Source organism: Platalea leucorodia (genome assembly GCF_965183815.1).
Source record: "Platalea leucorodia genome assembly, chromosome: 16".
NCBI classification, from domain to species: domain Eukaryota; kingdom Metazoa; phylum Chordata; class Aves; order Pelecaniformes; family Threskiornithidae; genus Platalea; species Platalea leucorodia.
Window position 1 is genome coordinate 8,210,387 of NC_138838.1, and position 18,570 is coordinate 8,228,956.

General features: G+C 44.7%; 1 protein-coding gene across 8 annotated transcripts in view; it reads left to right on the forward strand.

The window, feature by feature from the left end:
* Positions 1-18,570, forward strand: part of VPS53 (VPS53 subunit of GARP complex) — a 75,672-nt gene that overhangs the window by 42,107 nt on the left and 14,995 nt on the right. For 7 of the 8 annotated variants that reach the window (XR_014229906.1, XR_014229907.1, XR_014229908.1 and 4 more), the window contains 5 exons: positions 1,437-1,584; positions 2,540-2,622; positions 6,212-6,290; positions 11,259-11,407; positions 16,695-16,764. Coding sequence is in view for 4 of the 8 variants with exons in the window: in XM_082328058.1 (XP_082184184.1) it covers positions 1,437-1,584; positions 2,540-2,622; positions 6,212-6,290; positions 11,259-11,407; positions 16,695-16,764 (529 nt within the window). In the remaining 4 variants the exon portion in view is untranslated. Of the gene's footprint in view, positions 1-1,436; positions 1,585-2,539; positions 2,623-6,211; positions 6,291-11,258; positions 11,408-13,534; positions 13,785-16,694; positions 16,765-18,570 lie in introns of all 8 variants that reach the window. The other variant, XM_082328059.1, reaches the window with a different exon arrangement.

The window sequence follows — 18,570 nt, forward strand, 5'->3', positions numbered from 1 at the left end:
GTTTGGTGAGACATTCCAGTGAGGAGCAGATGCTTTGTAAAGATAATTAATAAATACATACTTGTGAACACTTATGTTTCTCTGTCAAAGAAGCCACGTAGCAGCAATATTACTACATTTACTTCATGATTTTCTCAAAAGTTCAGTTGGTTGCACTGAGAAACAGCAAGAGACCGAATGGACAGTCATGGCATTGTTTTTCTTTCAAGGGCCCCTGGAGGATAGCTTCATATTTGGCTTTGATTAGCAGTCAGATTTACAGTTTCTTGAAGTTCCTTTTGAAATGCCAGCCCAAGCCTCTTCAGAGAGGTCTGGCTTTCAGAATTGCACTTAGCCTGCCACTTGAGTAACAAAGTCATACTGTGATTCTTAGCTGCTTTAGCTCAACATTATACATATAATAATTTATAATGAAGGTGGTTTATTTGTGTGATGCTAAAGTGCTTACCTGTAACTCCCTTTGCTCTGTAACATTTTATATATGTATGAATAAAATATGTAGATGTAAATCCAGTGAAAATAAAGGAAATCACTATGGGTTTACACCGATATGTGTAAGTGTACAGGCTGAAGAAGCTCCTTGAGATACTGCCAGCCTTAACTACAGATAATTTTGTATGCTATTCACCATCTTCAATTTGTTTCTCTTGTAAACCTGGGAGCAGCAGAATGAATTTCTGAAACCAGTAAGATCTTTTACAGATGGAAGGGGAGAGGGTTACATCCAGACAAGTGGAAAGATAAATTTAATGTGCATTCTCCATCAGACCTCAGTTGCATTCTTTATACACATTTTTTTGTGTGCTCCATTTTTGCTGTCCAAGATAAATATCACTGTCCTATTTTTTTAATGGATTTGGATTATAAGGAGTTGAGAGGTAGGGAATTTCCTGAGTCTAAACTGTTCTGAGTCTTTCTTTGTTGATACACAGCTATTAATCACTGGAAGATGGTGGAAAGAAGCTGCATCTTCTATAATTTACTGTGTTGCTATCATCAGTTTTTAAAATGGGTTACCAAAGTTTCAGATCCATGTTGACATCTGTTTAGTACTGAGAAGATAAATTTGACAAACTGCCTGATAGTTACTGAGATTTTTCTGTAATCTTTAATTAGATTTTGAGTAACTGGCAGTGAAGGTGAAGCTAGCTGGGGAAAGCTGTATTCCACTTGCATCCTAATCTACCATGTTGTGAATGAGTGAATTGTCCTTTGCCTGAAGACTTGATATCAAGTTCTGTTTGTCTTTCTAAAAGATATTCTTAACTAAAATAGCAGTTGTGGTTTTGCTGTAGAATGACACTGACCTGTGATGCACAGAACATTGGACTTTGTGGTTATAAGGGCTTTTTATGGCATTGATATCTAGTAGTAATTTTGCATTGTGTACATCTGTACACCTGAAAGCCTTACAGGTTTGTCTTTTTTTTTTCCAGGACAACTAGCAGCAGCGGTGGGCTCACCATCACTAGTTTGCTGAAAGAAAAGGAAGGCTCTGAAGTGGCTAAGTTTACTTTAGAAGAACTCTGCCTCATTTGCAGCATCCTTAGTACTGCAGAGTACTGCTTGGCAACCACCCAGCAGGTGAGCTTTCCTCTACAGCACCTCTGAGAAGGCGCCCAGCAGCAGCCCCTCTTCTGTCACGAGATGCTGTGCTGCTCCCCCTTCAGGGGTAGGCTGCTGTGGGGACTGGAAGAGTCAGAAGTACTAAAATATCCGTAGTAGTGTCTGCTCCACACAGCATCCCGTTGATTATTGAGCTCTACATTATTAAATCTATATTTCAAAGAAAGAAAAGTATTGATTTTGCTGTTTGTACCTGAGAAAAGTCATTTGCTTGTAATCCTGCTTTGCAGCATCAGTTTTGGATGCTATCCTTTTATACTTGTTACATAATTTGTTTTGGATTGGGAACCAAATTTTTCATTAAAAAAAAAAAAGACTCTTCTCATGGTTCGTGATCTCCCTTTTATAAAAACAAGAAAAGCAGTAATTCAAAATAGGTTTGAGAAAATGCTTGCATGAAATACTGGGGCAAGGTGGAGTGAGGAGAGAGAAGGTATTTGTGCTGATATGCCTTGCAGCCACAGTGCTCCTTACATTCAGGTGCTTTCAAAATGCCATAGGTTAGTAGATGAGCTGTGATGTTTGGCCGTATCAGGGCCTCTCCACCAGTAGAACTGGCAATCCTCCTCCTCTGCAGTTTGGGCACAGACAGGGTGTTGGAAAACATCTTTATTAGCAGGACAGGTGCCACGGTGTTAAGCTAGTACACTAGCATGTCATGCTAGAGTTACATATGTGACCTTGGAGGTTACTACTTTGAGGACGCAGTGCCACCACAGGCCATCCTGGCAGATCAAGACGCCTAGGGTGTCCAAGAAGGAGAGATCTCCGTTGTTCACTGGCTGAGTTTTGGATATAGTCTGGGCACAGATTAGGTTTTAAGAAGCTGACTTTTCCAGGACATAAGTCTTCAAGACTGGTCATTTCAAGTAAGAAATCTGATCTTTCTGTTGCTTGTTTTGTTTCCTAACAGTTGGAAGAGAAACTCAAAGAAAAAGTGGATGCAAGTCTAGTGGAGAGAATCAACCTGACGGGAGAGATGGACACTTTCAGCATGTATGTTCAGCAGATGCATCCTCCCAGAATATATCAAACATCCTAGTTTGTCAGCCAGATGGTGCTGGAGTAATACAAGCCCAAGATCCCAGTGTCGTAGGACCCAGCCAGCTGTAGGACCCACCCAGATTTGCAGCCTAGGCATAGGCATTTCCCTGGTGAAGGAATGGTCATCCTTTGGCTAGTCCAAGAGCAGCAGTAGTACAGACTTCAGATGTAGTTGTTCTCCGTCGTCCTAGCCAAAGGAACAAGAGCACTGGAAAGGGGAAAGGAAATAGTGAGTTTCCATTTGAAACATCATTTGCATCTTGGCAGCTCTGTGAGGTGGCTGTTACATTTCAAGAAAGGAAGCTATTTCAGTACGTTCCTTCCTGTTTTAACTTCCCACTGTTAATCAGCAGCCTTGTCAGTATGATCAAACCCCATTTCAGATGACATAAAAGACTGATCCAATCTTATATTTGGGGATTATAATTGAGAGAAGATTATAATTCATTAAAATAACTTTTCACGTAACATTGCTAAAAATACTCCCCTCTAACATCCTCTCCTCTCCACCACTGACAAACATTGAATATTTTTCGAGAGAAGGAAATCAAGGCAAAAAATAATTGTTTTGCCTCACATCAGACAAAAGAAAACCTTGGCAAAGCTGGGAAAATAATCCCTATCACCAGCTCTCCTCCCTAAAACTAAGATTCAGCCCAGATAGCAGTAAGATTTTTTTCAGAAGACTTCCTTCCTGTGATTCCTCCTCTCTTGCTTCAGTGGGCAGGATCCCCCTGAATCTCCATCCAGATATTTCACATGGTCTCGAGTTCAGTTCCAGGCTGCAGAGACTCCCTTCCCTTTAGATATTTCTCAGACCTTTTGAAGAGTGAATCCCTGACCGAAAGCTAGAGTTGCTATGTCCACTAAGCCAAAACAAGCAAGGTAGCTGGGGACTAGAAATAAACTATGCCATATGGTGGGATTTTCTTAACATGGACAAGTCGAGGGTGAGTTTTGCATCTTCTCGTGACCTCTCTGGCAGGAGCCAGCTACCTTGAGTCACTGCTCAGTTTCCACGGTGGCTGCCTCATGAGGTAGTTGGTCGTAGGCAGCCAATACGATGTGTTTTGGAAATTGTTTAAATGTACAGTTCACGTTTGCTGTTTTGGATAGCTTTAAAGTTAAAGTGACAGGCCTGATATATCTGGTAACAAAGGCTTTTTAATTAACTTTCAGCCTGTTCCAGTATAGGGCTTTGTCCAGTCTTCTGTCAGTGTAAGTCATAGCTATAAACCTCTCTCTGGCGTTGGCTCATTCAACATCAAACAAGTTGTTTCTTCTGGGATTTGATGTCTTGTTAGGCCTGGTCACAAAGAAAGTGATGAAACGTTGCTGCTTACACACCCTGGAAAGTGTTTCTTCCTTTGCAGAAAGGAGAGTGCAGAACCACCCCAAATGTGTATAACGCGATCGACTCCGGGGGGTTTTACCCCTGGGGTGGCTAAGCATTTTCTTTAGGAAATATGGGAAAGATAACGAGCTGCTCTTGAAGATCAACAGAAGGAAAATTATTGTCATGTAAATCCAGAAATCCGTGATTCCCACCCCGCTGCCCTATTGATCTGTTGTGAGATTATGGGCAGCGTTCAGAGACCTCTTGAAGGCCTCAAGTGTTGAGCCTACCCGGCTCCGTTAGAACCAGGCTGCTCGTTTATGGCCTCGGCTTCCCTGTCTGTCAGCTTCTGTGTATCTGCCAGGGATTGTATGGGCATTCATTAACTGCCACTGAAGTACTGTTATGTGCTGCCTGGGGCAAAGGTTTGAAGTGGCTTCTAGCAGAACCAGGATCCAAACCCTCTTGGCATGTCACCGTGTTTGCAACACGCTTCTTGCTGCACCGTTACCCCTCTACAGCACCTATGTTTATTTTGAAATGTAGACAAATAGGTTTCTCTCCCTATTTGCAATTTTGCGGTTTTCAGGCGAGAACCTGTGCTTGGTGACCCAGCTTCAGACAGACTGCTGACGCGTGGAGACTAGTGATGAAGTCACTTTCCTTCCACTGAGAGAGTTACGTTTCATTTTGGTGCTAAACCACAACTCTTTCCTACAAGTCACTGCCAGCAGGCGCCCCGCAGGAGTCAGCTGTGCCCAAGAGACAGTTATTTCAGTCTGGCTTCCTTGGCATCGCTTGAGCTGGTGGAATCCCCCAAGGGAGTAAATCCTCTACTGCCCAGCAGAAGCAGAGGCACCAGCAGAAACAGTCACAGGCTTTTTTTATCCCAATGCAAGTTTCAGATCATGTAACTTGAAGCCAATGGTCACTTCATCTCCCATATTAATTTTTCCAACTAATTTTGGATGAGTTTGCCTTTACAAACGAATTAATTGCTCTGAAGGAACAGTCTTTTACTGGTCTTTATGTGCTAGAGCTCTAGGAAAAGGCATAGACACAGTCTGTGGGTTGCAGTGAAGAGCAACACCCAGATCCCAGCAGCAGCTATGAGTGGGTGATACCGTATCTCGATGAGGACACTTAAAAATATTTTGAACAGTGAACTCCAGTGTAGTACCCAGAACTGCACGAAGACGACGAGAGGGAGGAAAGATGGTCTGCGGAAGCGCTGGTCAGATTTCTTGTAGATCTGCGATTCCCATCTGTGCTAGCATCATGAGAAAGAGCAAAAGTGAAATAAGGTTCTTTATATATAATCCCGAAGTTGTAAACAGGCATCTGTGGCAGATTTAAAGTTTACACTGTTCTTAAAAACTGTACTTACTTAGCGAAACACAGTCACTTATTACTTCTAGCAGAAGCTGTCTGTAACGCGAGCACTGGTTACGTGCCCTTGCGGGTGGTCCGAGTTGCTGCAGGCGGTGTTTCTCGGCTGTTGTTTTAGGATCAGTTGCACCTTTATGCACATCATAATATGGTGGCATCACATATGTCTCTAAGCAATATCATGCTGTTTAAAAAAAAGAAAAAAGAGGGCGGGAAATGTGTTTGACTAATGTGTCCTTTAGTCTGGTATATGTCTCTGAGATACTCAAACAATGGATGGCGGCAATCCTAGACATAGTGTAAATAGGACATCTGCCTTGATCTCAAATGGGAGACACGTTCAGAACTCATGCAGATGTACTTTTTTAAAATCCTCTTTGCAAGTTTCCGTGAGTAGTAGAATATTGACTGTGAATAAGTGGAGAGATGATAAAATGTTAGTTTTATGCAAACTGGATTAAATTTGAAGCCGAATCCCAGTCTGGGCTCGGTACTCGGGGGTTTCTCCTCTTCCCGATGCGTGGGCGGGGGGTTGCCCCATCTGACACCTTTGATCTCCAGCCCCTTCTACATGCCAAAACGGAGAAAGGTCAGCTATAAATATGTCCTCTCTACGCTAAAGCCCATTGTGTAGCTCCCCAATGAACAGCATGCAGAAATTCCCAGCTTTTCAGTACAAGTTTTAGCCATGTGTATTCACAGCAAAATGCTACTGTCAGCTAGTAGATGATTTTCCTCCTTTCGCAGTCAAATACGCCAGTTCTGGCACTGTGTTGCTGAGTACTGTTCTAAAGCTTGTGCTTGATTTTTTTGCAGTGTGATCTCCAACAGCATACAGCTGTTAGTGCAGGACCTGGATGCAGCCTGTGACCCTGCCCTGACTGCTATGAGCAAGGTAAGGGATGGATTTGTTTCGGGAAGAGGTAGCCTTAAAATCCATGTGGAGTTCTTGTTTGCTTAGATTGCTTGATTTCATTGTTGACATATCCTTTCACGCTGCCCTGAGACTTAGCCATATATTGATTTCTTCTTGCTTCTTAGAGCAGGAATTGCTGTAGTTATAAGCATATCCTTCACTCCAAAAATTCCTATCGTTCAGATTAGAGCTTTCATTCTTTTGCAGCACATTAAAAGACATGGATAATAAAACGCTTTCTGTAAGTATCTAAGGCTCTCTCTTTCCACTCCTAATGCCAGTGAGAGTCTTTAAAATTGGGGAAGCTTTTGTTAGCATGAAATTTCAAATACACCTTCTCGTTTGCAATTCTCTTTGTGTTCTTTGACAAGGAGTTTTACTAGCCTGCTTGTTTGTGGCTGTTAAATGGAGGTACTCAAAGGGTAATATGGAATTGAGATTGAGCCCTATTGCTTCTGTGATCCTCTGAAGGACATATGGAGCCATTCCTAGAAAGGTCCGTGTGATTAGTGCTTAGGGATTTTGTTGCAGTTACACTGCTGGCTTTTATATGTTTAAAATGCAGAGCTGTGTTTTCTTGCCAAAGTATTGTGAAAACCCAGACTGCTTTAGACAGAGGTGAAGACAACAAAAGTGGATTGAACTATTTTTTTAATTAGAAATATTAAACATAGAGCTCCATTTTTGTAGGATCAACACACTGTCTCGCTGCCATGAATTTTAATAGCTTTCTGCTTTATGATGTATTCCAGCTGTAACTAGCCCCGCCACCCCCAGCTAATATTTGAAGTGGAATGCAGCTGGTAATAGAGCTTGTACATGTGCCAAATGAAAAGAGGATTTTTTTGCCCAGTAAAATAACACCGTTAGGAAGGGCTCAGCACTTCAAGGTGTTATGTGTGTGCCACGACAGTTCCTTAGATCTTCTCCTGAACCTACACAGCATAGTAATATTTGACTCACTTAGCTCTGTTTGTGCCCAAGTAAACCACAACCTTGAGAAAGCAGCAGCTGGTAGGCTATTTATTTTTGTCTTTGGAACACTGGTAAAATGCAGCACATGATGGGACCGATGATATATAAACAAGCTAAGTGTTATGAAATTAGCTAAATAAATACTTGTCACTTGTGCGCACATTCCACTATTTGCATCAGACAGAGTTGCTTTTATGTGATTTTTACTAGACCTGGGTTTGGTGCAAGAGTTTTTTTTCCTTCACCCTCCTCCTCCCTTTCCTTCAGGGCTGGATTATTACTCTGACAGTTGAATAAGAAATGCATTTAATTATTTAAACGCAGAGTTAGTATTTGGACGTGTAGAATTTCAGTCTTTATTAAAGGAATAAAGACTGTGTGCTTGATCCATTCCAATTTTTCTGTACTGGGAAGGTTTGTCTGTCTCAAGACCCCTACTCCATTAGGGCTCTTCCTTTGTTTAGCTTCTTTTCATTTACTTCACTCTGGTGTCCTCCAAGATTCAACATTCCCAGTCCTTTGTTGGAGTCTGACTTTCTTTTTTTTTTTCTTGCAAAAATGTTCAGTAACTATAGAGGTAAATTAAGAAATATTTGAACCTCTAAATCCACTTTGGCTGCAGGCCACTTTGAGAGATTTAACACAGAAAATGGCATTGTGAATATTGCTTTCAGCTGGGGTTGGTGCTCAGTTTCTCTGATTCTTTACCTTGTGTGTTCTGGAAGAAATGGTAAATGACGAGAAGGCCCCATATTACAAAATTTGTAGGTGATAATCTTCACTCAAACTTCACAGCAGGTGTAGAATGATTAAATACGGCTGTAGGACGGGGAGCTGGGATGTGGGGTGGGAGAGGAATTTGCCCTAAACCCCTGTTGTCATATTCTGGATAACAAAGTACTGTGAATGTGTTGTACTGATCTGTAGCAGGCACTTAAATTGCCTGGTGTGCTTTATTTTTAATTGTTAGGATGAGGGAACTGCTAATCTGTGTGGGATATTTTTGCCCCAATTAAGTTTATGGATTGCACTGGATAAGGCTTGATTTACTTGCTGAATTAAGCATCGATTTATATGTGAAATTGTGCTTGTAAGTGGGGCTGGGGGACATTTTAGTGACTCATATCGATCGCTTGCTGGTTTTTTTATATTTTGCTAAAACCTTTTGGCACAGCTGCAATTTCCTAGCTCTTTACAACTGAGTGGACAATAGCAAGTACTTAAACACAGAGCTCTAATAATCTCTCAATACATACAAGGAAAGCCCCAAGAGCAGAGCAATCAGAGCTGCCAGCTGCTAATTAAAAGTCAGCGTGAGTGCGTTTTAGCCGTCAAACAAGGTGCAGCGTGCAACAGCACAACCCAAAACTCGTGTCAGAAAACAACGGAGGCAGTTCCAAAGGCAGCAACATCTGCTGCCCGCAGCACCCACCGGCGTCCCTCTCCCCTCCCGCCTCTTCCTGCGTGAGTGACACGAAGTCAAGGGAGAAGATGCTGGCCCGGCGGTTACGGATGTTCCCCGTGCCCGGTCTGGAGCCTGTAACGATAAGCCGGCAGTGGGATGCTACTGAGCACGGGGAGACTTGGAGGCTGATTCATCCTCCATTAAATGATGAAGCAACCCCTTTTGCTAGAGACCCACGTCAGTGCTGGACATGGAGGAGGGACCTGGCGGTTCCTGGTTTGGCCCTGCCACCCCTCTCCCGGCTCTCTGGGGACACAGGGGCATGTTGGGGACATGAGGACTCACAACCAGGCAGACCCAGGAGTACTCTTGAGCCTCTGCTATGCCCAGAAGGTAGCGCATCTCTTGTTATGTACCAGACCACCCCAGTTTTGCTCAGGGTTTCTCTCTTCTCCTTTTTAAGAAAGCGCCCTAAAATCTTGAGAGTCCTGTGGTTTTTGTTGTAAAAACCATCTCTGAAGGTAGCGCCACGTTTTCAAACCCAGGTCCCGCCCTTGCAGGCGGCCGCGTGGCCCCGTGTCCTTGCAGCGTGCAGGTGCCTTTCGGCTGCTGCCGGGGCGCCCCATGCGCTGGGCTTCTCCCTTCGGCTGGCGAGTGCGAGGCCTTGCTGCTCCTGTTCTTTGGGCTCATTTTCAGCTTGTGTATGTAAATTGTGTGGATATCCCAAGAAAAACATAGGACGAGGGAAAAAGAGGAATAAATTTAAAATGACAGGAACAAAGCTTTACCAGAAGAGTTGGGCTCATATTTCTTTTGATGACTTTTCAGTATGTGTACTGTGTCTTTCATTGCAGCTACTGGGGTTTTTTTTGGGTGAAACACACCCCCACGCACACAAAGGGCTATTTTTACTGTTCGTGCTTTAAAGGTTTGGTTGTAAAGTATTGCTTTTGGAATAAAGACCAACAAAATGAAAAAGCTACTGTTTTATTGTTGTTGCAATAATTCAACTCAGCAGTCCCTTCCCACTTTCTGGCCATTCCCGCTCTATAGGGATGGTCTGTTTATTGAGGATCGCTGTCCATCGAGAAGGGCCAGCGCTGGGAATGTGCGAGTCCGTCAGGGAGATGGCCACCAAGTATTTTCTTTGGATATGACAAGTACCGTGAGGAGTAGAAAAGCAGTTGTCTCTTGAGCAATCTTCCAAATAAAAGTAAGATGGAATGAAAACCTGTAGAGGAGGTGAGGAGAGAGCTTTGCCTTCCAGCTACCTGGGTGATGTGAGATGAGCAGGTTGGGGTTTTGTTTGGTTGGTTTAAATAAAGACGGCTTTGGTAGGACACGTGTAGACTCTCAGACACTGTGGTTGTGCAAAGAATTTGGCTTCTTTTGCCCATTAAGTCACTTAGGCTGCATGTTGTTTGGGTGGAATTGAATCAGCTGGGTTGCAGCAGACAAAGTAGCCGTAATTAAATTAAAACCATGAATAAAAAACTTTACATGCAAAATCCAGAACTTGAGAAAACAAGTTTGAGGACAAACACCCCCCTCAGAAGAAAAAGCTCATCTTCTGCATGTGCCCAGTTTCCTATCCTGATTTCATATCCATTTTCCTCCTGTTTCATCTCCAGCATGAGGAACAGCATCTCCAGACAGTTGGAGCACGTTGCAGAATGCGTAGTCTCTGAACAGTAGCAGAGCTAAGAGCACTTTTCTGGATGTTAGTGTTCCTCAGTGAGACTTTGTTATATTGTTATATATGCGAATGCTTGGCCAGGCCTTACCCAATTACCTCTTTTTTTTTTTTTTTTTTTTTTTTTTTTTTTTCCACACGACTTAGACTGTACTCCCTGTGTACTGCAAATAAGGCTTAGAGAAAGTCAAGGGAGTCGCACATCTGGCTCACAGGGGCTATTCTGTTGCATTTCTGCTGACAGTAAATGAAAACAAAATGGCAGGTTGAGTAACTCGTCTTGTTTTGTATTTTTTACGTGTGTTTGGGATGAGCTGAAGTTGGCTTCCTAGCTTGTACACCAAAAAGTGTTTTCAGTGTGAGCTAAGCTGGTGTAGAGTGCATTGGACTTTAAGACTATTTCTACCTCTTCCATCTATCTGTCATCAGTCTCACCAGTATTAAAGTCTTGGCTGCCATACAGGAATCCAGACTTTGCAAGCTTGCAGATATTTTCTCAAATGCCTGTAATCAGGATTTATATGGGCACTTCATCCCGGCAAACTGGAAACTGTTAAATATTAAGGCAGCCTGGCATGCTCCAAAAGCCTTTTTAATCCTAGTGGTCCCCATTTGTGTAGGTTACTGGTCACAATCTCTCTCTGCTTTGGTGCAAAAAGGGCCGTTCGGGGTTTTCTTTGTATCTGGTTGTGGAAGGGTTTTGCTTAATCAGTACAGTGACGAAGAACTCGACCTTGGTGGTGAATTGCAGAGGCAGTCTCTTGATGATTCCTTAGAGATCTTTTGGCAGGAAATTTGTACAGTTTTCCTTACCTATTGCTTGAATCCTAATGAGTTAAACAGTCTTTTTGGTTGTTTTTTCCCCTTTGTGCAGATGCAGTGGCAGAACGTGGAACACGTTGGTGACCAGAGTCCTTATGTTACCTCAGTGATTCTCCACATTAAACAGAACGTCCCCATCATCCGCGACAATCTGGCCTCCACAAGAAAGTATTTCACTCAGTTCTGCATAAAATTTGCAAAGTAAGTTACCGACACGGCACAGAGTTTCTCGGGGTCTCTGGTTCTCACTTGCCTGTCTGTACGTGACAGCCTATTTGCCTTTAGTGTGCAGCCTCAGCGGCCCTCGGCGTCGGGGTGAAGACCCTCTCCATCTAGGGAGAGCACAGGGGGAGGTGGAGTAGGGCAGCAAACACCAGCAGCTGCTGGCAAGGTTAAAAGATACTTCAATTTCTTGTCTCAAGTTTCCTGCTGAGGCAGATTTTCTCAGGCATTTCTATTGATTAGTTCCTTTTCACGTGCCTAGCCCATCCCATAAAATACTGTGATGATCACTGTTCACTGTTTGCCAAGTACGGAAGGTTTGGGGTTGGACATCTGAAAAAGGCTTTGAACATCTGAGTGTAGACATGACTCTTGCTCTGGGAACCTACTTTCCTTCCAGTGATAAGAGGCTGTGGTGCTTCCAGGTACTGAGAAATTTGGTGCATCATTTGCTTCAAAATAACTCTTATAATAGCTATAGCACTGTAAGGAGGGCATGTGTGATGAGTATATTCTATCTTCACAGTCTAAAAGCTACTTTTCTGTGCAAAAAATAGTTCAGTAAGGGAGGGGAAATACACATTCAGATTTTGGGGGATATTATGAGCATTTTCCTGGCAAGTCACTTAATGCTGAGCAGCATGAAAGAACTGGAAGGTGAGACAGAAATTCCCCTTGCCTCTGGATTCAGGGTTGAGGGTGCAGCTCTCCGGCGTCTCTTGGACATCCAAACTTTGAAGCTATGTGTCTGAAACAAAAATTCAGTTCTTTGTGAAGATACTTTGAACTCTTCCCTCCTTGCCTGTGGCCAGCTGAGCTTTGCATGCCAATGCCGCAAGAAAAACCCTCGGGAGGACTCAGCCAGTTGTAGCTGCTGCTTTTGGTGTTGCATGTGACTATGCTGGTAGACTTGGGAGCAGTACCATGCATATCATGTGTCACTTTAAAATACCTTAACGTTTCATTCATCTGTAATAAGCTAATCATCCTGAAATAAACTGTATGGCCTGGCAGTTACCGTGCGGGTTTGCGACCGGAGCTTCAGCAGGGAAGGATGCAGCAGGCTCTCCTGAGAACCGCTAGCTTTCACAGCAGGGAGGCTGGCCCGAGAGTTTCGTTCCCCCTTTCTATCTCAGGGTACTCATTAGTTTGCATTAAGGAGCAGTTACTAATAAATCATATTATGATGTTGCCCATAATCACTGTTTGAAATGCTGTCTCAGTGAAAATTTATTGCACTTAAGCCTTCTATGTGGTTACACTTTAATTTTATATTGCTAACATGGTGATAAATAAAAAACCCCATTTACTCAGCTGTTCACAGCACACTCTTAATACCTCAGCTTAGTTGCCTGCCTTTTAACTTTATTGCTAAGCACATACCAAGTAAACTCTGGATAAAATACCCAGCTCTCACATTTGAGAAAAGTTCACATCTAAGCTGAGTGCCTTCATCACAGCTTGTTCCATAGCAGAGCACAGAGACCTGCAAGACTACCGCTCCAAAACCTTTTTAATGCAAGTACAGCTCTGATCTACAGCACATTAAACTTAAGACACAGTTGTGAATTCACTGTGCCATGGATCAGGTGTAGAAGTGAAAATTTGGTTACTGAAGATTGTTTTTGCCAATTGTATTGAGTCCTTCGGCAGAACTTGGTTTTAAGGAGAACTATCCCAGTGGTAAGGGTGGACTGACCTACTTAAAATGCTTATGACATTTTAATGCATACAAACATTTGTATTTTTGAAGCTCTGAATTCTTATGGAATATGCTGGCCTGCCCAATATAAATACCTGGCGTTTTGTGTGCTCCACAATGCTGAAAATCCTTTTACCAGGCATTGTGCTTCTCCGTGTGTTAATGCCTGTATCTTTTTGAACTGCCAGCCACTTCTCAGCTCTAATGGATTGTATAAAGCGCTAGTGTTGAGTTACAGGACCACAGGGGAGAAGGCATCTAAAGTCACTAAATTTAAAACTCGGGGATCTGAGCCAAGTCTGGAAGAAGAAAAATGGCCATCAGAAATTGCATCAATCCTCTAACCTAATGTGTCATTTTTGCTTTGTTTTGACCAATATGCAACCCTCGCTCCCTTGAAATAGTGAGAAGCAGCCGGCTTTCCAGGAGGCACTCGCAGGCGGGGTGAGGGGCTCTGTTCTCACTGCACCTCGGTCTTTATCCTTTGAAATCAAAAACCGCAGCAGTGAAGCCGTGGCTGCTACGCCGGGATGTGTTTGGGAAGTCTGTGACCTGACCTCAATGAGGAAGAGATTAGAACCGAGAGACAGGAAAAACAAACAGCTCTCCCCCTGGCCAGAAAAGCGCCTCGTCCATCACCAACAGTTAAGCATGGTGGGTAACTGCAGCAGGCGTCCTCCCAGTTGCTCTGGCCTTTGCATCGTGCTTTTAGTGAGAGGAGTTAGGTGGAAGAAAGTCGTGATGAGGAGGCTCCTGGAGGTTTGGAAGCAACAGGCTGAGCTAAGCCTGGGCGAGCCTGCAAGGGCTGGTCACCGCCTCGGAGGGTGGCGTAAAGCAAAACCCTTCTCAGCTGCAGTGACTCAGTGACACCAGGATGCTTTGAATGATGTCCTGTAGTAGCTCATCTCCCGTCGGACAGACAGACTGCGGTTGCGTTTCTGTCTGCCTTGCTTAGCGAGGCATTGTGTTTGATGCATCATCAGTGCAGGGGATTAGGAAAACACAGGCTTTGGCAGAGCCACTCCCGTTGGATGGGAGCCTCTCAGATGCTGTGGTTTCTGTGCTTTAGGTTCCTAATCTGTCTTGCACTGCTTTGTTATTACACTGGGGACTTGTCTGCTTCTATGGAGGCCTTGCTGGATTCAGTTTTATAGCCGAAACTGTAAATGAATTCTGGCATCCAATCTAGCTCTGTGGATGTGCAGGGCGCAAAGGCATTTAGAGTACAAAACCACGTGCAGAGCATTACCGTCGAATACGCACGTATTATTCGCATCAGGATTGCCTGCTGTATGCTAAGAGAGCCAAGCATTGAGTCCAGCCTAGGCAAGAGACACAAGTGAATTTTTCAGTTAAGTGCAACTGCTCTTGATGGTCTTTGCTAGTCCAGCAAAAAATAAAAAAATACCAGAGCAGCCCTTGGATCTTATGGTTTGTCTTGTCTGTCCTGCTGGAGTTGAGAAGCTGTTTCCAATAAGGCAGCGTGAAATAACAGGCATGTGGGGATGGAAGGTCGCTTTACCCTTCTGCATTGATTGTGGGTGGCCATCCTAAGGGGCCTGGGAATTGTTTCATGCAAGACAGAACGCTGTCTATGGGAGACCATGTGGTTATATAGAAAAGAAGATTAAAAAAAGAGAGGAGGGGGCCCCTTGGCTGCCGGTCTGCCACCCTGCAGAAAGAAAGGCTCGCCCTGTTTCTCATACACGACGAGCCCCACGCCTGACCTTACAGAGGGAGGGAGAGCTGGACCTACCTGCAAGATCAAAGGTACAATTAATCTCTTGCGCTCTTCCGCTTGTAGCAAGCTGCTGCATCCAGAGCTGCTACTGAATGATCATTTTATAGGATCACCTAAGCTCCAGCTGTGCTTGGCACTCTCTAATTGCCCTCTGGGAATTAGTTATACACCTGAAGAATGGACTTCTAAAACAGATAAGTTACATCTCTGCCGTAATGCTTTTGTGCAAGAGGAGACAGGGCTTGTTTTCCTCCTTTTATTTATATTTTGTTGCCAGGGTTGTTTCTCTGGTGGCCAAATTCAAAGCTGTTTGGGGCAGCCCAGTAGCTGGTTCTCAATAGTAGTTTGAAATTGTTCTCCTCGACGCTTCTCCAGGAAAAGATGATTCACTGAGAGAGGTCGTGGCTGTGTCTGAGGGAAGGGGAAGGGAAAGGGAAGGAGCCTTCACTTGGAAGGACTCTTCCTTGAACCATTTCTTTCGATTTGCTCAGCAGCTTGGCATGCTCTGTGCCTGAGTTACGCTTTTGTCATTCTTCCATGAGAAAGGGCGAAAAATAAATGTCCTGGCTTGGAAAACAGGTGGCAGGACAAACAAGATGCTGTCCATGCTCCTTGCTTCGTGGGAAGGAAACAAATGGCTTGACAGATGCAAGGGGGAAACCATGCTGAATTTAGATCATCACCATAAATGGCGCCTCATTCAAAAGGACAGAAAACAGAACGACTTACGTGAACTTAGGACAGAACCGTTAAAATCTAAGACCTGCCACCAGGTCATGGACAAGGTCCTGGAAACGTGAGCTTTGCAGGCATTCAGCCAAAGAAGGCCGTGTGAAAGGAGCAGCGTACATTAAAAACAAGGCAGCAAAAGGAAGACAAGAGTATGAGTGGTGTGATCCTGACAGATGGAGTTTGTGTTGCTCACGTTGGCCCATCTCCTCGCGTTCAGCTCCTGCGTTTTCCTAGTGCTGCACCTTGGTAGAGTAGGTGGGGCAGGAGTTTGTCTCGCAGGTGCTCGGCCGGCGCTTCTGCTGGAAGGGAGCATCTGCTTCTCCACTGAAGAATGAAACTACCGCAAAGCCTAAAATCAAGAAGCAGAAAGCTAAAACCAAAGCCGATGCTCTGGAGTATGTTGTCCAAGGTGGCAAATATTGGGCTTCCTTCCTTGCCAAATTCTCCCTGCTTGAGTATATGTACCTTAGTCATTTTTCTGAGTCTGAAGTCCACGTTAGGAAAATAGGGTAATGGTGTTTTCCTTTTCACAAAACTTTTTCTTGTCTTGGTTGTGTTGGCCAGAAGCTTTCTGGAAGAGTGCCTTTCTGTGTGAGTGTCCAGGGCCCAGCAGACCTCCAGCCTTGGCTGGACCTCAAGTTCAGTGTGCAATATGCATGTTATAGAATTACTTGTATGCAGTAAAATGTAGGTTCTGGATACAATCAAGATACTTCTACTCCGTGAACAGCTATGCTAATCCTGGCGTGTTGCTGCTTTTATTATGTACAATAGTTTGTTTGCTTGTTCTTGACCTTGTACTGTAACACTTCATATATAGTTTATAGCGATTTATTTACATAGAGTATGTGTGCAACTTCTCAATTAACTTAGAGATCAGTATGGATTAAAGCAAAAGAATTGTACCTAGGGTTGGTTGGTTGGTTATTTAGTATACTTAATGTGGCTGGAGTAAGCTTGAGAACCAGGCACTTACAGTGTCTTTGTGGAAAGCCATCCTGGTTTGGTTTTGCATGCTTTGTTACCACGGAAGACTGTATGACTCCAAATGCTCACACGTAATTGTGTCATTTTCTCTCTCTTCTCTGCAGCTCCTTCATTCCGAAGTTCATTAACCATCTCTTCAAGTGCAAACCTATTAGCATGGTGGGTGCAGAACAGGTAAGAAAAAGTAATCGCATTGGCTGTAATATTTCATCACTTTTGGATTCAAGAAGTGGAGGCAGTTGTTGTAAAAAAGGGGCAGAGAGCTGAGTTACGTGTCCTGAACCCTGGTAGAGCTGGGGCAACAGGAATGCACTCTGGTGCAACCTGGAAGCAGGTTTATAGTGATGCTGCCGCACTTGAACCTGCCCGGGGAGAGGGGTCCTGGGCATCTTCCCAAGCAGGGAAGCTCTCACTTTGCCAGTCAAAGTAACAATAGCACAGGAACAACAAACTTCTTAGGCACCTCTCTAAGTTGTCACGATGAGATTGTCTTCAGTGTGCTCACACAAAGGAAAAAGCATTGCTCGTGGCAGAAACTGTTGCAAGAAGCTCCCATGTCCTTCTCAGAAATATTTGTTTTTCCCTCCCATCCTTTCACAAAATAGGTCCTCACTCAATCTCCCTCTGCTGCTACTGTGCCTCCTCCTGGGGTTAAACTCAAACCTATTGCTTCTCCGCTCAGAAGAGCTGAGGCATGGTCAACCCATAGTTGACAACAAGAAAACTTCACCAAAAAAACAGCGACCCCAACCCAAAAACCCAGGTGTCCAGGCAGTTTCTCAGCTCAGGTAGTTTAAACACCAGGACTTTTTTTTGCAATTGTTGAACATAAAATACACACGGTGCTTGGTCTCGCATGACAGCATGCATGCCAAGAGCAGGTTGGTTCCTAAGCGTTCTCCGTGGGGGCCCAGTGACAGCGGTGCTCAGTGCCACGTGCCCGCGGTGCCGGCGTGCCAGCTCTCAAGCAAAGCGACGCCGGATCCTCCCAGGGACTGTGTGCGCTGCTCCCAGGTGCTGGCTCCTTCCCCTCTGAGGAAGTGAAGCCGAGGGAGCCCAGGGGCTCCTCTGCAGCCTGATGGCAGCTTTGCTAGAGCCTGTGTCCTGGCTGAGTTCCAGCGCGTGCAAATAGATTTTTTGCTTCCTCCGGTTTGCCTGCTAGTTATGGATGGCTGCTGTCTTCCTCGCCTCAGCGGTGTGCTGGGAGGATGGGGTTGTGGAGGCGTAGTGCAGTGTTTTCTCTGTTCTGTCCCAAAAATTGCTAAACGGAGGCCCTGGGTTTGGTGGGGGGAGTTTTGAATCTCACTAGGTGAGAGATGCTGCAGTGCCTGAAGACAGGACGGTTTCTCTCCTGCATAAATGCCTTCCACGCCTCGCTTCCTCAGGCATTGCCAGCACACATCAAAACACTGCTGCAAGGCGGGGAAGAGCTGTCCCCACCTCTGCGACGCAGTAACTGAGACCCGGGGAAGTGATGACCCATCATCTGGGACTCAGGGCTCCCCAGCTTTCTCCCAGGAACTTGTCTCCCCGTTGCACTTTGAGAGCTGTAGATACTGCAAGATGGTGAGACGTGATCTCAGGGAAGAAAGGACATTGAATTATTGCCGCTTGAATTAACGTACCCATTTCTGTTTAAATGCTGCCCCTTGAGAGGAGCCCCTGCCCCCAAGTTGCACGTGGGTGGGCAGCGCAGGGTCTTTATTACCTTGAGACCGTGGGTGCAGCTGCAGGGCTGTGACCCCCCCATCTCCCACCCCTGCCTGTGGGCTGGGACCCCACTGCTCTGCAAGGATGAGGTTTGGATGAGGCAGGCTTTCAGCTGTCCCCTGCACATACAGCTGCTCCCCTGTGGGCTGATTAAAAAAAAAAAAAAAGCCGAATCGTCCCTAATGGGACTGCTGTGAACTTCAAATCGGTGCCTTAAAAGCTGCTTGGGTTTTAGGCATCAAAGATGGGTTCTGAGCAGTGTGTGTCTGC